At 35.6% G+C, this 24021-nt stretch overlaps 2 protein-coding genes across 11 annotated transcripts in view; one reads left to right on the top strand and one right to left on the bottom strand.

The window, feature by feature from the left end:
- Positions 1-12711, top strand: part of adam22 (ADAM metallopeptidase domain 22) — a 64421-nt gene extending 51710 nt beyond the window's left edge. For 5 of the 9 annotated variants that reach the window (XM_058746020.1, XM_058746015.1, XM_058746018.1 and 2 more), the window contains 5 exons: positions 343-443; positions 541-607; positions 3602-3688; positions 5312-5435; positions 6830-9788. In XM_058746020.1, the coding sequence (XP_058602003.1) occupies positions 343-443; positions 541-607; positions 3602-3688; positions 5312-5435; positions 6830-6850 (400 nt within the window). In that variant the 3' untranslated portion in view covers positions 6851-9788. Of the gene's footprint in view, positions 1-342; positions 444-540; positions 608-3601; positions 3689-4896; positions 5436-6829; positions 10322-12576 lie in introns of those variants that run through there. The other 4 variants (XR_009266282.1, XM_058746016.1, XM_058746019.1 and 1 more) reach the window with 4 other exon arrangements.
- On the bottom strand, positions 11439-23843 carry washc5 (WASH complex subunit 5). Of its 2 annotated transcripts, none has more exons than XM_058746014.1 (29): positions 23783-23843; positions 23234-23489; positions 22978-23123; positions 22630-22714; positions 22446-22546; positions 22101-22293; positions 21261-21413; positions 21066-21179; positions 20804-20975; positions 19515-19642; positions 18994-19123; positions 18793-18905; positions 18546-18712; positions 18388-18463; positions 18199-18309; positions 17959-18099; positions 16639-16719; positions 16314-16415; positions 16046-16225; positions 15824-15948; positions 15558-15720; positions 14752-14854; positions 14583-14662; positions 14401-14504; positions 13927-14056; positions 13235-13331; positions 12585-12738; positions 11985-12072; positions 11439-11873 (listed from the first exon to the last, which is right to left on the bottom strand). In XM_058746014.1, exons 2-29 carry the CDS (start codon positions 23417-23419, stop codon positions 11817-11819), a joined length of 3480 nt encoding a protein of 1159 aa, XP_058601997.1. In that variant the 5' UTR covers positions 23420-23489; positions 23783-23843; the 3' UTR covers positions 11439-11816. The 2 variants fall into 2 exon arrangements, with proteins under 2 accessions (XP_058601997.1, XP_058601996.1); XM_058746013.1 differs by lacking the exon at positions 23783-23843 and adding an exon at positions 23625-23767.
- Positions 23844-24021: the final 178 nt, after the last annotated feature.

Here is a 24021-nt window from a genome sequence, read left to right as displayed (position 1 = left end):
ATGATTATAAATTTTGACAATATTTCAAAGAATTTTTTTTTGCTAGATATTTTTATTGAAGGAAGGAGAAATTAAGAAAAAATGCATTGTCAGTTTTCCATGATAGTATGCAGCACACAGAGACATGGGAAACACACACACTTAATTGTGTGCTAAAAGAAAGCAACAAACTGATATGATTTCTGTCTTTAATAACAGTGACTTAACATTAAAATGTACTGCTTAGTAGGAATGATCCACATGACGTCTTTGTCATTTGTTTTCCTCATACAGAACCCTTTTAATCTCTGTAACTGCATTTAATGAACTTCAATGAGAATTTCTCTGTTCTTTGGTCTTAAGATCTAATGGTCTGTCTCACTCCTGGAGTGAAAGAATCCCAGATGCCAAGCACATCTCTGACGTCTGTGAAAATGGGCGACCCAGGAGCAACTCATGGCAAGGTAACGCACCCATCAATACATCCACTCAAAGTGGCAGAGCTTGCATCAGATTCGTCTCAGCATTCATATCATGTGTTCTTCTCCTCTGTCGATGCAGGAAACATCACAGGTACCCGTAAGAAGCTCAAGGGAAAGAAGTTCCGTCCTCGCTCCAACTCGACAGAGTAAGAGATGCAGTGTTGCCACATGATGTTGGACTTTGCATAGAGTCTTAAACTCCATGCCATTTGTCATTACTACAGTCCAAACTATTTTATTGAAAAGTTGTTTTGTGTGTTTGGAGTAAATGTTGGGTTGTTTTGGGTGTGCATTGATGTGTGCATTGGTTTAACCTCTGGAAACAGCACGTTGAAACTGACCTGCACGTCTGTCATCATCTGTATGAACACTCTGATTCTGATTTCAGCTTGATGCTCGTTTCTGCACCTGAACTCTCTTTTTTCAAACGCATGTGACAAACTGACCACTACTAAAACAAAAAACAACATGCAGCTGACCTACACAAATACTACAACTTTATCTCAAGCAAGACATATTCAGAAACACATTAGTAAGCAGCATTGCACTTCTGAGATGTGCTTTAACGTTGAATAGCTTGATGGTTGTGGAAAAGTTCTGCTAAATTTAAAGGAATAGATCACTGAAAAATAAATCATCATTCACTCATCATGTCGTTCCAAACCTGTATGACTTTCTGTTTTTAAAACACAGAACAGAATGTTGATGCTTTTCTATAATACTAAACCATTTAGTGATTAGGGACTGTTAAGCTATTAAGAAGTATCAAAAAAGTAGTCCGTATGACTCAAACACTATATTCTAAAGGTGCGTCCCAAATCGCGTACTTTTGTAGTTTTGTAGTATAATAGTGTGAGTAGTTTGTTCACACTGAAAATTACAAAAAGACAAAGTGCACTTTAAATACCCTGATGATGCACTTAAATAACCGAAAAAACAACGTGTGGAATGTTGGACACTTCATGCACTCAACTGTTGCAGTTTTAATTATGTAGCGAAGGGGGAGGGACTATCAGACTCCGATTATGAATGACAAAATAACCTTATGTAATTCATGCACTACATGGTTGAGTACATAGTGCATAAGTGCATATATAGTGCGTCATTTGCTTAAGTTTAAGACTTCTGAGGCCATATGCTGTGATATTAGGAGATCTTAATTTAAGTCTAATTACTGATAACCTTAACCTCTGCAATAACTCTTAAATCTAATTTGCATACATCTATTCAATCTTGATGTTTGAAGAAATATTATATATAGTATAGTATATATTATTTATAGTATAGCTGTAATAGATTTATATTACTGCGGCAACTGATGCATTATGCTTCAGGATTTCTTTTATGAATAGAAAGTTCAAAATATTAAAGACATTTATCATGTTATAGAAGATTTCTTTCACTTTTGATCAATGCATCCTTGCTGAATTAAAGTGTTCTGTTCTTTAAAAAACAAAAAAGCTTACTGACCACAAACTTTTGAACAGTAGTATGTAAACTTTGTTTGAATATGATATTAGTGCTACAGTAAGGGGAAGATTTTCATCTAATACAACTTACATTTTAATCTTTTACTTTCTAAAAGTTCTTGTATGTCTTTGAATGCAGTGCACAAGTTATACAGACTCAGGGCTCCCAAGTTATAGCAAAAGTTTGGAGTGAGATTAGGGGAGGGGAGTCACTCAAAGGGGAGGAGCAAGTCAAACATTTCCAGCACCCAAGGTTTTGCTAGCAGTTCAGTTTGACCTATTGTTCATAATTGACCAGCACAAATAGAAATTATAACATCTGGTAAATCTGATGAAAGACATTCATTCTAATAAAATAAAAAGATTTATGTATTTAAAAATGCAAATGTATCAAAAATAAAAAGAAATTTTGCCCCAAATGAGCCAACTGAACAGCAGTACTCAATGTACATGTACACATACAGTAGGATATGGTAGAGGTAGAGGGCTCCCACATAGAGCACTGTCATGATAGATAATAGCGTTCCATCTGGAGCCAAACTGTTTCTAGTTTTGGTTTTGTTCAAACCCACCATGGAAAACACACTGCATCTGAATTTGAGTGGGGAAGACTCAGTGCTTTATATTGGAGCCCCCTACCCCTGTCATCAAGGCATCAAAATGTGCAACACACACAACAGAAAAAAAAAAAAACATTCATAAGCTGAAATGTGTACTCTCTCTCTCTCTCTCTCTCACACACACACACACACACACACACACACACACACAGCTTGACATACATGCTCAAGACAAGTTCTGTAATCCTACTGTGTGTGTACAGTATGTACATTGAGCACTGCTGTTCAGTTGGCATGTTTGGGGCCAAATTTATTTGTATTTTTAATACTTTTTTAAAAATATAAAACAATGTATTTTATTTGGATGAATTTGTCAGTCTTTTATCAGATTTACCAACTGTTATAACATCTCTAGTACTTTCCTTTCAGGAAGCCAAAGCTAAGTTAAAGCTTCTGGTTGCAAAGCAGTTGGAGAGTTTTTTTGACTGCATCAATAATACTTTAGCACGAATTTGGCTATATTCCCCCACATCAGCGCTCACTATCTTTTCACAGGCAAGTGATTTTGTCCAGGAATCTTAAAATCGAAAAAAGAAAAAAAAATGAAGGGGTTACCTACCTTGCAGAATCGCATAATTTAAACGGAAACAGTGAGACTTGAGAGCCCTGCAGACTATTTTGTTTATTCTGTTTTTGTCATTTTAGATATTCACTAGCCCCTATTTCACTTTCACTGAATGGAAAAGAACATTTTGCTTTGTGTTCCACTGAAGAAAGAAAGTCAAATAGATTTGTAACATCAAGTAAATGATCACAAATATTACATTTTCGGGTGAACTAAGGTCAATTGGATGCTGACGTTTGCAGCAGCTGTTTTTTTTGTAGTTGTCCTGCACCAGCCAAAAAGCGAAAAAGCTTCATGATATCTGTGTAGGTGCTGTACTCACCTGCATCTTGGACCGTAAAGAATTTCAGTGCTGCTGCTGTCTTTTACCAACTTCCTTCTTTATCCTGTTTCTCCTATCTCTCCTGTTCTTTCTCTTCTCCCCCTACCCTTCCCTTTCTCTATCTCTCTGTTTACCATCGCTCCTTCCCCATCCTCCTCCTGCAGGTATTTAACCCCTTGCGTCAAATCAGAGTATTATGTAACTAAATGGGTAGAAGATGTGAATAAAAACACTGAAGGACCTTATATTAGGTACAATAACATCAGACTGCATTATATCTGTCCCTGTTCATCAGTTTTCCTCCTCAGTTGTTCGTTTCCCTGACCAAATATCATTTTTCAGAGATGAGAACTGAGTGTTAGGGTTTGAAGAGCACTTGCTGGCAGAAACGACATGAATCCTCTCAAAATCAAATATTCATTTCAATGTATTTGTTTCTTTTTGATCTAATCATTTATTATTCCATTACAACAACAGATACACTAGAAATTCAACTGCAATGTCACATTAGAGAAAGTTTTTTAAAAGTAGTGTACTGTAAATGCATGAACATTTCTACATTTACAAGGATTAAGAGTATATCCAGATACACTGTTTTGTAAGCATAAATCATAAATGTTTGTCCTTAGAAATCTTCCATTCATACTCCACAATACAGTCGTTTAACTGATCGCTTGTCTTTAAAGGAAGACTGAAGGCATTTGATAATCAGTACATCATTTGATGTAAACGTCGATAATCATGTGATGCAAGTATCCAAGAATGGCTTTCATATGATCATCTCACAAAACCAAGAACATGTTCAGATAAGATTTCAGTCCAAAATCAACAGAAATTATTTTTTTACATAGAAAATATTTTTAGGACCGTTAAGGTTTTTGTTGCATTGTGATAATAGTTCAATGACAAAAAGGACATTTAAAAAATTATATTATTGTAATGCAAATAAATAGTTTAAAAAATATTGTAAAGCAAATATACATCATATTACATTTTTGTACTACCTTTAATTTGTTTGAATTTAAATTAAAAATATTACAGTAGTTCTGGCAATGTAGTACAACTAAAATGACTATAAAACACCAGTGAGTAAAAAAAAAAAAAGTATTTTTGGGGTGAAATGTGTGGGAAACAATAAACACAATGACAATCATCATAATTTTCCTAAAAATGATTTTATATGGGTAAATATATATATTTTAAATGTCATTATCATATGTATCATTATTTTGTCATTAATTTTACTCAATATAATATTTTCTTTTGATTTTGGACTGAAGTATAGCTAGGATGTGTTTTCGTGAGATTCACTCAGGTGCTCTGTGTAGGTTGTTGTATTTGTGCATCTGCGTGTGAACATCAAAAGACCAAACCAGCCTCATTGATTGTAGTTAAAGTTCTGTGTTTGATTCATTTTTGTTTTATTCCTCCTTCACTGTTCTGTCCCTCTCACACTCAGTGTCCCTCTCTGCATGCCGGCTGCTGCTTAACGTGTGTCGCTTTTGCACTCTATGATGTTATCATCGTTTGGCTACCATAGTCTCTGTGACGATGATCACATGTGTCTGTCCTGATCACCTCATCATGTCCGCCATGTTTGTAAGCCCACATGACACCGGGTATGTTTGTTCGTTAAACATCCCAACGGAACTACATTGTGCTCGCAGTATCTGCCCAGCTTCACTCTCCAGTAAGAGCCAGTGGGTATTTTTGTGGCAAGGACTGATGAAGTTAGTGATTTTGGATGATGGCTTGCCGTGGAAACACTCCCTCTGACCTCGTCAAGGGGTCAAAGGTGACAGCTCCATGTTTGTTAACGCTAGTATCCGGTTCACGCACAACAGTACTAATGTCACATCTCTCCGCTCCCTCAGGACACTGTCACCCGCCAAATCACCCACTTCTTCAACGGGCTCCATCGCCTCCAGCCGGAGATACCCTTACCCCATGCCTCCCCTTCCAGATGAGGAGAGGAAGGCCAACAGACAGAGTGCCAGGGTAAGACTTACCAAATGTCAGCATCACTTTGTCATTAGCACATGATTAAATTATTTAGACAGTTTCTCAAGGGGTAATTACACTGCATTTTCTGCACATTGTGTAACTTTAGAGCTTTTACTTGATCCATGATGATCCATCCACTAATGAGGAGAGCTTTTGAAACACTGCTTCAAGAAAATTTGCTTTTAATCAGTGGTTCAGAACTTATCAAACTTTCAAAATTTCAATGGTTTGCCGCTAGATGGTGTCAGGGTTATTAGGCTATAATTAACTAAAAGTAAATTCATTAAAGAATTGTTACTTGAAATAAAATAAATGCTAGCTGAAATAAAATAAAATAAAATAAAACATTTCAGCTAGTTTCCATGGCAACGTTTCTTATTTTCATTTAGTTTAACTTAAAGTTCTTAACTAAAATTAAAATTGAAATTAAGATGTATAAATATATAGGCAATATAGACATGTAGAAACAACAAAAATGACAAAAACAAAAATTACTAAAACTTTAACTAAAATGAACATGAAGGCAGAACGCAAAAATAAAATCTAATTCAAAATATTAACAAAAACTATAATAGTATTTCAATTATTCTAAAATGTCTAATAGTTTTTAACTCATTTCTGATGATTTTTTATTATGTATTTTAATTTTGTATTAATTTAATGACTTGTGTATTAATTTAATGTTCTTGTGTATAATAAATGTGTGTATAATACAAAAAGGAAAATGAAACTTAATTTCCTCTAATTGACTTATTTGTCAAGCCCTGCCTAATAACACAAAACAGGGTTACATAATTAATGCAATACCATTTTTACAGAACCTTCATTTTTAATAGCATTTCATTTAATTTGAAGATTGCATTTAATAGATTACAGTTTTATCAAAACATTGCTTTATAAAAGGTGTCATTAGTGTTTGTTGCATTTACACAATTTTGACGAGCGGGTGCCGGCCGCCATCCTGTGATGTTTCGAGCACTTTGAAACAGTGAATCATTTTTACAAAGCAATTGGTTCAGTTGATTCAGAGCTTCGAAAAGCTTTGTTTTCTCATTGCTACTATTTACTGATGATATGAAGCACTTAGTGCTAAAAACTAGATACCCACAAGCCTACATTCATAAAAAATTTGAAAGTAGAAAAGATACATTTTAAGAAGTTTATAAAAATGTTCCTTGGTGCAATTCTTAAATATTTACTCAAGAACATCTAATTTTGCTGAAGACTTTGTGCTGACTGCACATTCTAGTAATAATCATAATAATCATGCATACTTTTTTTCAGTTCAGTACTCATTTTTTAAATCTGCTCTGTTACTTGTTTTGTTAAATAACACAAGCCATATTTACTAGCACGTGTTCATTTGATCTGTGCGTGATCTGTTTCAGCTGTGGGAAACGTCAATATAAAAGAACTCCTCGAAACTGGCCTGCAAAACTCCGTAAGGATTTCTCTGCTTTTGTATGAATGAGAAAACAAAAAATTAAGAAAATAAGGAATTCAAATGGAGAAACAAGGGATGAGTGAATGGAAGAGCTGGGCATGGTCTCCTCCGATCTCTGTTTAGCATTTGTGGCATGGAGCCGTCTTACCCTGGACGTTAAGGAGCGCGGTATCAGAATCCCATTCCTGCTGTCATTCATAAACAGGACTCAGGAACACGATTTCATCACAAGACAAACCCGGAATGACAGCAGATACAGAGACAACAGCAGCCACTCGTGCCCTCGTTAAACCCCGCCCCCAAACACATGCTGTCTTGTGATTGGTGCCCTTGATGCCCGGGTGCAAGAAGCTCATGCAGGAGCAGGAAGTTAACTATTGTTTTGAACGCACGCTGTCACTGTAGAACCTACTGCTGTATGCATGAGAAAACATGTTTATCGATTCCTTGTAGTGTAACGATGTACAAATGTTTTAAGATCTTTCACTCAAGGGTGCCGCATGTATTGAAGGACAGCTTCGTAGGCTGGTAAGATTCAATCCCATGTCCACTTCACCAGAACATCATCCGGTTCCGTTCATACAGTCATATCTTCTCAGAGAATTTTGTACATATGTCAAATAATTCAGAGTGAAATGTGAGAGTGTAGTATTTTTCGGTTTTGACGTTTGGTTGTGGAGAGCGTGGTGGAACTTTTTTTCTGCTTTAAAGTGTCTGTCCTGTGATCGTCTCCCTCAATTTACAGAATTTGTTTCAAGCCTAGCGCACGCTACACAGAAGCACCATTTCATGAATTATGCGTCAGATCGTAGCAGCGCATAGCAATCAACGATACTTTTGTAATGAGCACATTTCTGCTTCAGATTGAGTAAAGATGCTAAGATCAATTTTAAAGTCGTGGCTGAAGTGGAAATATCCACAGATGGGTTTTCCCCTACATTGTGATGTAACCAATTATCGAAAAAAACAAAACAAAAAAACTGTAGGACAGCAGGGACTTGGTTCCATTTGTTGGTAGGTGATTGGATGGAGGTAGATCTGATGTAGAGCCAATGGGCGGAGCATGGCGTCTGTCTCCCCCTCTCTGGATGTAATGGGTGGAGCTTTAAGGTCCAACCACACCCTAATCCTAACCATAACCCTATCTCTAAACACAACTAGGTCAAGCTCCACCCAATTGTTGGAAAGGGGCGGGGTTTTAAGCAGACTAAATGATAGGAGAAGTCCAACATACATCACCCTAGAGAAGTCTAGTTTTTAATGGAAGAACACGTTTTTATTTAAAGGGTTACTCCACCACAAAATGAAAATTTTGTCATTAATCACTTACCCCCATGTCGTTCCAAACCCATAAAAGCTTCGTTCGTCTTCGGAACACAATTTAAGATATTCTGGATGAAAACCGGGAGGCTTGTGACTGTCCCATTGACTGCCAAACAATTTGCACTGTCAAGGCCCAGAAAAGTATGAAAGACATCGTCAGAATAGTCCTTCTGCCATCAGTGGTTCAACCGTAACGTTATGAAGCGACGAGAATACTTTTTGTACACAAAGAAAACAAAAGTAATGACTTTATTCAACGATTCGTCTCCTCTGCGTCACCGTAGCACCATTTTGGAGAGTATCCGCTGGACGCAAACTTGCTTTTCTGTTCTGTGTCAGCCGCGCCACACATTGCTTTTTATCTACAATCTTGACTTTTTCGTTTTTTTTCTCAGAATTGTGATATAAACTCTGAATTCAGGCTTGTTTTCTTGTAATTCTGAGTTTATATCTTGCAATCCCGTGTTTATATCTTGCAAGTGTGACTTTTTTTTCTCAGAACTGTGATGAAGTCAGAATTGTGAGATGTCAACTCAGAATTGTGCTAAAAAGTTGCAATCACTTTTGTTTTACTTTTTGTTTTAGTTGCAATTTAACTTTTTTCTTGATCTTGATTAAACATTATGAGGCCAAAAAATGAAATATGCTTGGACGAATTTTTCCACAATAAGATTACATTAAGATAATGAATTTTACGTTTCATGACCACTTCAGAAATCTGTGGTAGTGTCTGCGTAAGTTTCTAACTGATACACATAGTCGATTAGTTAAAGTGCTACTATAACGACAGGAGAGAAAATGAATTGAGCTTCTGAATCGTAACGTGCACGAGGTCTTAGTTCTCTGTTGGAGTTTTTCCCTCATGCTCACAGCCTAATGTAATTCTTTCATTTCCTTATCATCATCATCTCACATTATTTTTTAATTCTCTCGTAAGCGTAAGGAATGTGATTTTAGCTGATTGTTTCAGGTTCTTGGCTTTTTTGTGATACATGCTGCATTCATGAAAACAACAAGAACAGATTTGTGTATCGTTTATCCACCTTATTTTTAGCGCCAATATTTAATCAGCATTAATATGCGAGGTTTCCGGTGTGTCAGCCCCTTCCGGTTATTTTAACTAAACAAAACAGTCTTGTTATGATGCATAATACTGCAAACTTTCATTTATTATAGTAATCATAAATACTGGTCTGTAGCACAAATAGTTTGACAGTTCTTTGCATTTTGCTATTCATCTGCGGCTAATGAATCAGAAGTCTGGCACATTCACAAAAAATAGCTTGCGTTGATTTTTTTTCTTTCAGATTTAAATGTTTAATGTATTTTTCCTTTGAAAAATAAGGCGGATAAAATGAACATGAACGGTAAGAATTGATATGGAATTCAGAATCACAGAGAGAATAATAGCTGTCATGGTTTACACGAGAGACTAAAACCCTGGAGATGTGTGAATGTAATACTAAACATATTTCCTTGATAAATTATGAGGTTTAGGGAGGAATACATGTTGAGATTTTTTAAAACACATTGTCCCTGAATAACATGTACTGTATGTAGACTTGCTGTTATGAACCCATAATCACAGTTTTCTGATTTTGGTAGACGTTTGTTTACAGCATGACTCTCTTCACGCTACAGTATCCCTCTGGTCACGTGACCATCCGGCCTTGATAGATTGCCTACTTCTGGTCAGTATTGTATTAGTAATGGCAGTTTTCATCTGTACATAATCTGCTGTGCGATTGACCTGTCGGCACTGATTTTTGCACTCTGCCTGTAATCCACAAATACCGTCCCGCAACATCGCCATGATGCATATGAGGTATTTTTAAGGTAACTTTGTAAAGTCTTTCCCTCCTCCCCAGTATTACTATTTGTACATATTTAACCCCAATGACAATTAAGTGCTTTAGAACGATTAATACCGCAATAGGTTTTTGTGCAAACTGAGGTTTTTATTTCATTAACCGGTCGCCTTTGTACATCACGTGGGACACTTGCCCTGTTTCTGTGTTTGTATTTGCAGTTTAAACACATCAGGAGACTGAACTCACACCAAGAACATGAACAGTAACTCAGTATAGTTTCTTTTCGTTGATAATAACTGACCATCTGAAGCAATACTCTCTGCTCACTGTGACCCTGACCTGTCCGAAACAAATGCACACTCGTACTGGAATAAACAAGTCTGATGCCGGTCATGTTCATCGGGCATCTCAGCACATTGATCCCTGATTGAAGGACACAACCAAAATAGCTATGAATGTATTTAAGAAAGTTCATATTTTCACACACAGCCACGCCCACATTGAGAGCTAAGAAAGTCCATTTTCACCACAGGATAAATAGTAATAATAAAAGTAATAGCTTTTTCTAAACAAAAAAAAAATAATAATAATTTAAAAGGTTCAACTTTTCCCCCCACAATTCTGTTTATTTCGTACTTTTTTTTCTCTCTCTGAATTGTGAGGAAAAATGTGGAACTGCGAGATATAAACTCAGAATTCTACTTTTTCGCAATATAAAGTTCACGTTAACATTCATTTTTTCCGTGATACAGAATAAAAAGAAAAAAGTAGGAATTGCGAGATAAACTCAGAAATCTCGCAATTCCAAGTTTGAAATTATTTTCCCCCGCTGCCGAATTAAAAATAAAAAAGGTCAGTGCGACATTTTTCCTCACAATTCTGAGTTTGTCGCACAATTCAGACTTTCCCTCTCAGAATTGTGAGGCAAAAATAAAGCTAATTGCTGCTGTTTATCTACCAATTCTCACAATTTTTTTTTTTTTGGAAAAAGGTTTCTTACCATTCTGTTTTTTGTTTTTACCCAGAATTGCAAGAAAAATAATTGCGAGAATTTTTATATTTGTTTATTTTTATCCTATGGTGGAAACAAGCTTCTATAGCAATTTATCTCTCTCTCACACACACACACACACACACTCAAACTGGAATCCAGGACAATGTTAACCGGAAGTTTTTTTTTTTTTTTGCAGCTGTAATTTCATCTTTTTTATGCCTTCTCTGTCGTTTCTCTTGTGTTCGCAGCTGACCGTGTACAGTGTTGGTATTCATAGATTCTTCATGGCTGTTTTTGTTTATTGTGTGCTGTACATAGACTGACAATTAAAATGATAAATGCTCATTTTTTTTCATACAGTATCCATTCAGTATTGTAATATATTTAAGATAAAAGTAAAACTTTCATTCAAATCTTGTCTCATGTGTTGTGTGCAAAAAAAGTTCTTGTGTACAGGTTCAAAATAATTCTCACTCTTAAATTCTGATTAGATAAGCCACGGCGTACAGTTAAACCAGTGAACCACATCCACAAACAATGTTTTATCTTATTGCTGTTGCCACCATTTTATAAAAGCAATAACTCTTGAGAGGTTGTGAGTTAGAGATTAATTCTTCAAAAGTGTGTAAATGTCCTAAAAAGTTGTATCAAAACATACACATATCGCATTTATTACACCAGCAGACAGACATCAGGTCAGTAACAGCTACAAAAGATGATCATGTTTTAAAATTGAAATGTTAAAAATGCTTAAGAGAAAGACAAATGATATCAAATATGATTTGACATTATCACAGGCACATTTACAGGACAGTCCTGAATTCATCGAAAATGAAACTTGGCACATGAGCCTCTGCCACCTGAAAAAGAAGAGAAAACAAAAATGATTTCACCTCATTTTATGTTATAAAATATTAGTGTATTTAAAAAAAAATAATAATAATGCAAAACCTCATAGCAATATATCCTACCTTTCTGGGCAGTTTAGTGTAACGCACATAGTCCTCCAGAAACATTAATGCTCCGACTACATCTGAAGGCATATCTGGAATCTTCTGACTGTGAGGAACAAACACAGTTAAACACTTCTGTCACTATCATGCAGAAAAAAATTTATCATTGTTTTATTTTAATGACAATTAAGAATATTTAACAATGCAATAAAAGAAAATACTGTAATACAAAAAATAAATTTTATATTTATACAATCAATGTAGTATTTGTTGTGCTGCCTTTGTGTAGATTATAAAAAAACTTCTATTACAAATCTGGTAATATATACATATTTTGTATTATTTTACTTTATATATTTATATTTATTCTCTCTACATATTCATATTTATTATATTTTGTTATATTAGGTTTTATGTTATATTATGCATATTTTTAATTGTATATATATTTTACACCACAATTCTATTTTATAAATACTATATACTTTTTATAATTTCACTCTCTATATTTTTATTTTAAAACTGTAAAAAATGTAAATACTTTTCTTAAAGTCCTAATAGTCATTTTGTCCTCTACATGTTCTTGTTCCTCAATCATCACATACTGAAGTGAGGTACCTGGTGCACTGCTCCATTATGGAACGAATAAACTGTCCGATCAGAGCCAGGAAGTGTTCAGTGTATCTGGAGTGAAACTGTTTGAGCAGCGTCAGGAGACCCAGAACCAGAGGAACCCAATCCACCGGATCTGCAGCCTTCCTGCACGTCATACCTGTGAAAACACAAAAACGCCTCCTCTATCAAACCCACACGAGCAGGAGCATATGATTTTTTTTTAAATAAATGACTACTACTTTTAATCAAGAATGTATTAAATTGATTCGAAAGTGACAGTAAAGACATTTACAAAGTTACAAAAGTTTTTTAACTATATATTCAAAGAATACTGAAAACAAATCATGGTTTCAACACTGATAATAAAAATAAATGTTTCTTGAGCAGTAAATAGAATGATTTCTGAAGTATCATGCGACACTGAAGAACTGAAGCTGAAAATTCAGCTTTGCATCACAGGAATAAATAACACTTTAAAATGGAAAACAGTTATTTTAAATTGTATTAATATTTCACAATATTAGAGTTCTTAGTGTATTTCTGATCAAATACACACAGCCTTGGTGAGCATAAGAGACTTCTTTCAAAAACATTAAAAAAAGATCTTAAGATCCCAAGCATTTGAATGGTAGTGTAGAAAATCAGTTACAGACCTTGGCTCTTGTTGTACTGCAGTTTTGGCAGCTGAGCGATGAGGAACAGGAAGTTCACGATGGGAAAGTAAGGCAGACGCTTTGTCGTGATGTAGATCTGAAAGGAGCGATTTGAATAAAACAGCAAAAAGTGTCACATAAGATGTACTGAAATTTTGGTCTTTTTTTTTTTAAAGAAAAAAAAAATTCTAATAAAATAATCACTGATATGGAGAAATAACAGAAGGTCAAATGTGACCCTGGAACACAAAACCACTCTTAAGTGTCAATTTTTCAAAATTGAAATGTATACATCATCTGAAAGCTGAATAAATAAGCTTTCCATTGATGTATGGTTTGTTAGGATCGGACAATATTCGAGATACAACTATTTGAAAATCTGGAATCTGAGGGTGCAAAAAAATCAAAATACTGAGAAAATCGCCTTTAAATTTGTCCAAATGAAGTTGTTAGCAATGCATATTCCTAATCAAAAATGAAGTTTTGATATATTTAGGGTAAGAAATTTACAAAATATCTTCATTGAACATGATCTTTACGTAATATCCTAATGATTTTTGGCATGCAAGAAAAATTTAGCATTTTGACCCATGCAATGTATTGTTGGCTATTGCTACAAATATACCTAGCGACTTAAGACTGGTTTTGTGGTCCAGGGTCACAAATGAAGATTTCAGATATACACGACTCACTTTGTTCAGTGGGTTTTGGATTCCAGCGGCCTCCAGATACGCGGTGATCTCGTAGAGCAGAGTGTTGTCCTCTTTGGGATACGGCAGCGATGGATCCTGGTAATGAGCTTCAATATCAGACAGCAGAGACCTGGAAATGACTACACTTAAGGTCTTTGGCACACTGAGTCTGAAATTCTCGCACATTAAAAAATAAATACGACCGCACGTTGCGTCAATCACGTTTACACACTGCCTCCGAAACTTTCGTCCGTAATAAAACAATTCGAAAGTTGTTCGATTTACTGCATTTTCACAACCGCAACAAGCATTTTGATAGGAAAGGAGAACTAATACAAATAAAACGAAAACACACATACGAAAATTTCGAACTCAGTGTGCAAGGACCTTTGCATTGTAAGTTGTCTATGACGGAGAAGGTAAAACCAACCCAAGTACTAAGAAATAAATAAGGAAGAATCATTCTCAACCCACTTGTTCAGATTATCCAGCGCCGCAGCGAGGTGTTTCGAGTCAAATTTGCAGGAGTAGTTCAGTTCATTGGCTATCTGCTGCCTCAAGATCTGCATCTGACCCACCTGTCAAAGGATGATTTTGAATAGTGATGCTGAAAAAGATGAAAAACAAACATCTCAAAGATGAAAAGAAAGCGGAACCTTCATGATGGCTTCCAGATACGCTGGCCAGATCTTCTGAGTCTTGGCCACAGCGTTGACGTAGACTTTGCTTGCATTGGCTGAATATTAATGCAGAAACACAAATATATTGAAAACATTATTGTGGGAATAAGTGTCAGATTTTAAGCAGTCTATCAAACACACCTACCCACAATCCCTTTGACAGGATTGACAGCCGTCAGCAGAGCTTTAAAGACGTCAACCACGGCTTTGTCCTTCAGGATGTTCTTCTGTAGGACTGTCAGAAAATTCTGCAATGAAGAAACAAGGACAGATTATTATTATTTCTTACTGGTATTTATTTTTTAATAATTAATCATTAATGTTTTGATACAATTACAGTTGTTGATTCAGTTCTTCACTAAATCATGCAATATACCTGAAATCTAAAAATCTTTATGCAATTCAACTTGATTTGATTCTTTTGTTACAGTTTATAATTGATTGAATTTATTAATATTATTATTATTAATACTAATAATACTACTTCTAATTGTATCATTGTTGTTGTTATTAACCATTTTTTATTTTATTTATAATTTACGTAACATTTATTCAGTTCTTTACTAAATTATGCAATATATCTGAAATCTTGATGCAATTTAATTTGATTCTTTCAATACAGTTTTAATTTATTATTATTTTTACTATTATTAAAACTAAGATTGTATTATTATTATTAATAATATGCATTTCTTTTTATCATTTACGTGACATTTATTGTGAAGAGGAGGGTTGCATGGTATTCACTAGAGGTGAAAATATTTAATAAATATAATATTTAGATTTTGATTCAATTGATTTAAAAAAATAATAAAATTATGATTCTTATAATTCTTTACAAAATTAGTCAAATTGCTTAAAAAAAATCTGATTTCAAGGTGTATTGCATGTTTCGTTATAGTTCATAAAAATTCTTATCTAATAATGAATAATTATTATATTAAGATCGACCTGCAGCTCTTTCACGATCATGAAACACAAGAGCCGGTCGAGTCCGTTCAGGCCGAAGGTTCCCAGCGTGTCCTGAATCTCCGAGAAGAGTCGGTTGTTGGTCACTTCCTGATGCGTCCTCATATCGTACCAGGTGTTCAGCTGATCAATGTAACACGTCATTCTGAAACAAAACAAAGACGAGCAACGTGACACTTCTCCAGACTTTTAGCTCTCGACCATCAAAGCTTTGAGCGTTTGAAATAATCCGGTTCGCGCTGACTTACTTTGGATCTGTGATCCTCAGGATTTCTCTGCAAAGACGTCCAATAAACGTGGCAGATTCATCAACCGACGGATACTTAGGAATGGGAATGTGGGTGGACTGGTAGACGCTTTGCCAGTCTTGGATCTGAAAAGAACCTCTTTAAATCAACACTAGCAGTAAAAAGTATAAATAAACAACTAAATCTGAGGTTGAAATCAATGAGATACCACAAAGACAAGACCTTGGTTCTGAGGAAACTGTTACACTCCTGCTCTACGTTGTAGTTGATGATACGAGACACTTCCTCCTGCCAGATCTTCAGGCCGTAGATGCTCACGTAATCCTGAATGTATTCAAACGAGCGGTAAAACCCATCCATGGTGGCAGCCATTTCCTTCAGCTTTGGCATCAGTTCACTGGGCTGAAAGAGCCATCAGAAATGAACTTCTAAACAAACTCTAGTGAGCCAGATAATACAGAATATAATTAGAAGACGGTGGTTTGCTCACTTTGGCTTTGGGGTTGAAGATGAGGCCTTTGTGCAGAGCATAAGCGACGCGTTTGACGAGCTCTTTCCTGATGCCGTCCTCCAGAAGCTGCTTCGGATCCACCTGAAACAGATGTTCACTGAGCTCTCATGGCATAAATAATGTTTAATATTCCATAAACACTGTAATAGGGTTAGTTAAAACATCTCTTCAAATACATTAGTCAACATGAATATGAAAACATCTTAATGCACTTTTCTTGTGTTTTTGTGAATGAAAATAAAAATGCCTGTTTGGGATCTATAAAAATGATCAAGGGGTAACATTCAGAAAATCTGTTTAGTACCTTGATAATGCCGACGAGTGTGGTCTTCATCATCAGAATACCTTCCGTGAAGACTGAGATGGCATGAGTGAGTTTAGCTACCTGTCAGATGAAGAAGGTCAGTGAGTTACTTTATTATTATTATTATTATTATTACTTACACAAAATGAATCAATGCATGTTGACTCAAGGCCTGAATTCAATTTAAAATACTGATTGCAAACAGCTTGACTTTGTAGAAGATTTAGCTGAGCAAGTTAGTTATATAGAGTAAAAGAATACATCTAAATATACAGAGTAAAATAAATATTATATAGAGTAAAAGAATGCAAAATATAATGTATGTAAATATATAGAGGACAAAATAAATATAAAATAAACAAATATATGGAGTATACAAAATATAATATGTGACCCTGGACCACAAAACCAGTCATAAGTGTACATTTTTCGAAATTGAGATTTATACATCATCTGCTTTCCATTGATGTATGGTTTGTTAGGATCGGACAATATTTGGCTGAGATACAACTATTTGAAAATCTGGAATCTGAGGGTGCAAAAAAAATCAAAATGAGAGAAAAATTGAGAAAATCGCCTTTAAAGTGTTCCAAATTAAGTCCTTAGCAATGCATATTACTAATCAAAATTTAAGTTTTAATATATTTATGGTAAGAAATTTACAAAATATCTTCTTTACTTAATATCCTAATGATTTTTGGCATAAAAGAAAAATGGATAATTTTGACCCATACAGTGTATTTTTGGCTATTGCTACAAATATACCCCAGCGACTTAAGACTGGTTTTGTGGTCCAGGGTCACATATATATAAATATACAGAGTAAAATAAATAAATAAACAGAGTAAAAGAATACATTTAAAAATTATAGATATATAGAGTACAAAGATACAAAATAAACTACATTTGTAATGTAAATGCTTTTTAATGTGCACAGCTTGCTTATAAATAAACTTTACAATTAAAACATGTAATTTGTTGCAAAGTGAGCATTACGCTGTTAAAAATATGTATAAATGCAAAAAATCTTGAACTTCATTTTAAGCAAAATATAATTTCTTTTGATTTTAGGGTAGAATCCACAAGTTTTGTGTCAACAAATGCATTTTTTTTATAGAAATGAAATAAAAATCAAATTTATTATATTATTGTTTAAAATAAATGATTTTAAATGTTATTTTATTTAATATAAATTGGAAAATACATATTTTGCTGAGCAAGTATGTTAAAGTTGGCAAGTATACAGTTAGCTTCCTGAATAACAACACATCAGAGGATTATTACCCCTGCTTACAAGAATACAAAATGTATATGTTGTACCTCATAACGGGCGCTGAGTTGAGCATAGTCCTTCAGTTTGTCTTTGTCCAGACGTGTGGGCACCTCCATAATGTCATGGATCTGCAGTTTGATGATTTTGGCCAGCGAGGTGAACATACTTTCTGGAATGATCTGCAGAACCTGGAAGCATGTTTGCAAGAAACACAGTTAAAGAGATGTGGACCAAATCAGGGTAAATACACAAAATTTTAAGCAAAAGATTTAATCGCAAATCCAAACCTTTCTGACATAAGCCACCAGCTCCCCTGAGTAAAACTGAGACACGCTCAGCAGATCTGGACTGTTGACCTGGTTGATTCGTAGGAGAGGCAGATCCAGCGCAGACGCAAGCTGTTCATATTCATAAAGCTCATGTTATATCTCACAATTCAGAAGTGGATCTGTTTCTAGTGTCATATATAAACCGACCTTTAGAAAAGTGGCTCTGAGTTTGGTCACCATGGAGGGGTTCGCTCTGATACTCTCTTGCATTATTGATGTGAAGCTGTGAGAAAGATATTTGGATTAGGAACTTCAACCTCATATTTTGATGAGAAATCAAGAAGAGGCCAATGTAGCACCATCACCTGTCAATGATCTGCCAGGCATAGGACAAATCTCCCACTATCTGCATCGTGATGAGCACTTCTTCTTTGATATTGATGGTGCGGATCATCTGATGGAGGAACTTGCGTGTGTCCGCCAGGAACTGACACACCTGCAGGTTGGACTCCAGCTGGTGAAACTCTTGGACCTTACCAGAGAAACAACTTCATGTGAAATCAGTGCAGAGAGTCACGTCACAGCACAGCACACTTTCAGATGTGTCTGTACCTCCACGAGAGCCTGAATGAGCTGCACAGTCTTCCTGCCAGCAGCCGTCGAGTCGTCGTAGTTCAGGGACTCGATCTGTTTGGAGATCTCTCTGAACCAGGCCTGAAGATTCTCTGATCAAACAAACGAACGCATCAATACGCTGACAATGATGTCTACTGTTTGCCTCCTGCATGTTGCGGGACCGCAAAAGCATTTTACCGTTTTTCTCCACCCTGGTGAGAGGTTTGACCCCAGAAAACACCTCGGCCAGCTCCATCATTCTCTCTGATCCCTCTTTCCTATAGCTCTCCCACTTCAGCTGCTTCTCTGCCAACATCTGCTTGAACATCTGAGAATCACACAAACCGAGAGAAATTAATAACCAGAGGCCCAGAGTCTCTAATGCTCACCAAGGCTGCATTTATTTGATGAATAAAAATACAGCAAATAGTAATATTGGTTATTACAATTTAAAATAGCTGTTTTCTATTTGAATCTATTTTAAAATATAATTTATTCCTGTGATGCAAAGCTGAATTTTCAGCATCATTACTCCAGTTTTCAGTGACAAATGATCCTTCAGAAATCATTCTAATATGCTGATTTGCTGCTTAAGAACTATTTATTATTATTATTATTATTAAGGTTGAAAACAGTTGTAATAAAAATTTTTAAAAAATAAATAAACTTACCAAGGTATCAATTTAAGATTGAGAATGATTATTCTTTTTTATATTTACCTCTTTGAGTATGAACTCAAACTGGGCCGTGTCCAGCAACAGCTGAAACAGAATTTTAGGATTGTATTTGGAGTCGTTGATGACTTGATCCTTGATCTGACGCAGTCTCTTGTTGTTTGGATCATAAGCTTTAACCAAAAAAAAATACAAATTTAAAATTACTTGGAAAAGCATTTTGATGCATTCCTTCAAAAATTAATTCAATAATCAAAAATCAAAACATCTAGACCAAAGGTTCCTTAACAAGGGGTCCACAAACTTCCAAGTGGCCCTCAAGATGACTTAAAACTATTTTAATTCACCATCTCAACAAATGTCATTTTTATTTAAGAACGAGAATTCCGATGGTCTTCAAAAACAAGAATAAGTGTGATTCCTAGACCTCAAAAATTCATTTAATTGTATAAAAATCACTTAAATCGATTAATTGTTATTTTAAATAACGAATATAAATTTATTTTCGTGTCAGATTCTAAAATATTTCATCAGGTAGAAATTGCTGTTTATGCATAATACAACAACTGTAAAAATTCATGCATTCAGTTATGGAAACTTTTTATTTTAATTTAAAGGGGTCATATGACGATGTTAAAAGTAACATTATTTGGTGTATTTGGTGTAATGCAATGTATTGTGTTTATGCAGTTTAAGGTTAAAAAAAACATTCTTTTCCATATACCATACATTATTGTTGCTCTTCTCTGCCCCACCTTTCTAAAAAGTGCTGATTTTTACAAAGCTCATCGTTCTGAAAAGCGTGGTGTGCTCTGATTGGCCAGCTATCCAGTGCGTTGTGATTGGCCGAATACCTCAAGCGCATGACGGAAATGTTATGCCCCTTACCGTATTTGGAAACCCACATCTACTCCACGACATGGCAGTGGCAGCGGCAACAATACTACAGCCTTCTTTCTTTGCGTAAACATTTAGGCGGTGTTATGCAAATCTTCCAATACAGTGACGTAGACATGCGGGGATGTGTTTGAACGAGGCATTATAGGAAGGCGTGGGCAAATCTTAACTTTCATAAAGAATGTGGGTTTGACATTCATTTGGGTTTGAGACTTTAGTCTTTGCAGCTTTACAGATCTTATCTATGCATGAATAGCTTACAACACTCCAAAGACAAAGGAAAACTTAAAATGGCATCATATGACCCCTTTAAGCTTTGTTATTACAGCAGAAGTACCAGAAATATCTATTGTCTATTGGTCTATTGTCTTTGAAAACTATTGTCAAAAAGGTTGAAAACTGCTGATTTCAACCTTTATGTGCCCATGACATCTCACCAGACTCTGCAGTGTGCAGCATCAGCCAGCGGATGGCAACGTTACAGTCACGGAGGCAGTTGAGCAGTTTGGGAATGTTGTCCAGGACGATTTCTTCTCTCAGGAATCCCTCCTTCAATAACTGCTGCACCTGCGGCCGCAAGCTCTCCACACTGGCAGCATATCGACCGGCCTGAGAGGAGAAAACAATGACTAAGTGTGAGTCCAGAGTGACTGGTTTAGGCCGAACGCGTGTGAACGGGAACAGCTCAGGTGATAGTACCTGTTCTTTGATGTTGGCTGTGTCCAATGTGTAGTTCAGGGCTATTTTAGCAGCTTTATATGGTTCCCACGCCTCCACCAAATTCACAGTGATCCCCATATATATGCTTATAACCTGATGATTTAAGGTTGATATTGCAATAAAAATGTATACATCACATTTTGGGAATTGACACAATTAATACAGTCTTCTCACCCAGTTGTCAGGGAAGTATTTGTCCACGATCTCTCTCATCTTGGCCTGTTGTGTGTGCAGGATGGAGGGGGTGAAGTATAAGCAGACACACAGCATAGCGGCCTGCGTTGCCAGCGCTGTACTGCGGTGCTCCGGCAGAGGATACGCAGACACCTACAACACAACAGATGAAACATTTACATAACATGAAGCATGATTAGACAGGAGTTATGTCTAAATGAGGGATTTTCAAAAGTTTGATGCCACGGACCCCCGAATATTTGAAGAACATTTTTCCTAAAAATAAATGCAAGACAGCATTTTCATGTATTAAAACAAATCTAGAAAAATATAATATCTACAAAGTATATTTTTATTCAGTTTCTTGTTATATTTAATGTCAATAGAACAACATAATTAAACACACACACATATATATATATATATATATATATATATTTGTGTGTGTGTGTATACACTATTTTTCTTTATTCTGTTACTTTTCCAACTTTTAACTTGGAGTTTCTTTTTTTTTTTTTGAATGAAATAATTAGTCAATAAACAATATCAAACATTATTATTATTATTATCATCATTGATGTTTTTACACATTTTTATTTGCACTTATCTGGTTAGTTTTTTCCGCATTTTATATGTCTAAAGAATAAAATAATTTGTCATTATCAAACTTATTTCATTATTAATTTTTATATATGTATATGTTTTAAACTATTTTCTCTGAACCTTTCCAATTAAGTTTTTTTGCATTTTATCTGTCAATAGAATAAAATAAGGACCCCCAGCACCCCCTTGCAGCCCCCAGTTTGAAAACTCCTGATCTAAATCACACCACTGTCTTGCCTGGTTGTAAATGTCATCAGAGCGGAGGCGGCCGATCACCATACTGATGAAGGGGGGGCTGATGGGAACTCTCTGGAAGTAGCTCTCAGGGTAGTTGGGTGGCCGTTTGGCCCCCGGGTGGCTGGAGTATCCCGTACTTCGCAGGAGCTTGCAGATGTCATCCAGGTTGGAGTCGGCCGAGGAGCGAGCAGCACTGAGGAGATGAGAAATATTGCTAATTCAGAAGCACATTGACGTGTTTGCCCATTTGTTGAGATGTTTCACTTTAAGTGAGCTGCTTGTGAGCTGTTGAAGCCAATGAGACCTCCAAAAAATACAAAGGTATAAGGTAAGATACATTCTCACCTGTATCTGTAGTAGGACACCAGCATCCTTTCTCTCACCTCCCCCTCCATCTTCTGATCAATGACCAGTAACATGACTCCATACAGGTACAGAGCCTCACACTGACAGAAATCACAAACATTTATAAACTCATTTACCCGGTTAACTCCTATTTGTATTTAGGGAAGCAGAAATCAGACTTTACCAGGAGCTGTTTCCCATCTTCATTCAATAAAACAGTTTCTAGTGTTTGCTGAATGTAGACCCCTTCATTGAGATCATCCAAGTACCTTCAGAGGAAACAATTAATTGTTTTAATTGAATAAATAATTAAAGATTTTATTTGGGGATTACCTCAGATCTTTGTGGTAGCAAAGCATAACAGAGGAACATTATGTCAAATAAATGCATTTAAATAATAGATGTAATAATAGAAATAATAGCAAAACTAATAGAGCTCTCATTATAAGATGATCTGAATTTTCCCTTAATTTCAATAAAAATTATTAAGTCACAATTTCAGATATGTTATGCGTTTGAAAACAACACACACCTTATCAAGTCTACAACATATTTATGGACACTCTCAAAAGCCAGGTAGAACCGTGTTAATATTTCAATGTTATTTTCCCGAAACTCCTCATCCAAATCCTGCAGCTCTGGCTTTGCTTCCAGTTTACTCTCATAATACTCCGGACCCTAGAAAACACAGATTCATATCAAAAACATTTGCTTACTGTAAATCTATCTGATCATCTTAGAAAACACAGATCAAGTTAATTTAAGAAGACAAAATTAAAGATGGGTACCTTAAAATAGCTGAAATCACAGATTATGTCTCCATATTTCTGCTGGTCGCTCTTGTCTTTGAGTCTGAAAACTGCAGGAATAAATTCTGACAGTCTGAGTAATTCTGCTATGATGGCATTTCCTCTGGACACAATCCTCAGGATGGCCTGACCACACAGGTTGTTCTCTGCCAGAAAGTCCACCATGATGAGGAAGAAAACAGCAGATCTGCTCTCTGATCAAAGATTCATTCAGTCTCCCCAGTGATGGCCAGATCTAATGATATTCAATAAAAAAAAAACATTACTTTTGTATACCTCCCACGTAATTGACTGCTATAGTTACAAATGCACATGCAGTCATTACTCGGACCTTAAATTATTTGTTTTCATAATATATTTCAATAAAAACCTTTTGCTCAAAATTGATCAAACAGCGCTCAAACGGTCTGAATGCACCAGATACGGTTCACTATGAATGAAGCGATACAATATAACAGCCAAAACCACATATAAAATAGGTTTATATGATTATATTTTGTTTGTTGAATTTAGATTCCAGTCACTCACCCTCTGCAGTACAGATCAGACACTTCCTGTTTACAAATCACGTGAGTGTCACGAGAAGAACTCATTGGTCGCTCCGCCCAGCGCTTAGGCTAAATGGCTACGTACTGTTCAACTGCTTCAAAATAAAAGCCTCACAGTTGACGTTTTTTATATTAAGATGTCTATTTGAGTCTATTTATTCCGAGTTGTTTTATTATATGCCATTACCAACCCATTGGTATTTAAGTATTTTAATTCAG

This window comes from Onychostoma macrolepis, chromosome 16 (assembly GCF_012432095.1).
Source record: "Onychostoma macrolepis isolate SWU-2019 chromosome 16, ASM1243209v1, whole genome shotgun sequence".
NCBI classification, from domain to species: Eukaryota; Metazoa; Chordata; class Actinopteri; order Cypriniformes; family Cyprinidae; genus Onychostoma; species Onychostoma macrolepis.
The sequence above is the reverse complement of the archived record's forward strand: the minus strand, read 5'-3'. Positions and strand labels throughout refer to the sequence as shown.

Coding starts and splice junctions, on each gene's coding strand:
- washc5 (XM_058746014.1), bottom strand. CDS start 23,419: ATGGTGGACTTTCTGGCAGAGAACAACCTGTGTGGTCAGGCCATCCTG. Junction 18,310..18,387: donor TCAGAGCCACTTTTCTAAAG/GTCGGTTTATAT, acceptor GAATATGAACAG/CTTGCGTCTGCGCTGGATCT. Junction 15,949..16,045: donor ACAGTTTCCTCAGAACCAAG/GTCTTGTCTTTG, acceptor GGTTCTTTTCAG/ATCCAAGACTGGCAAAGCGT.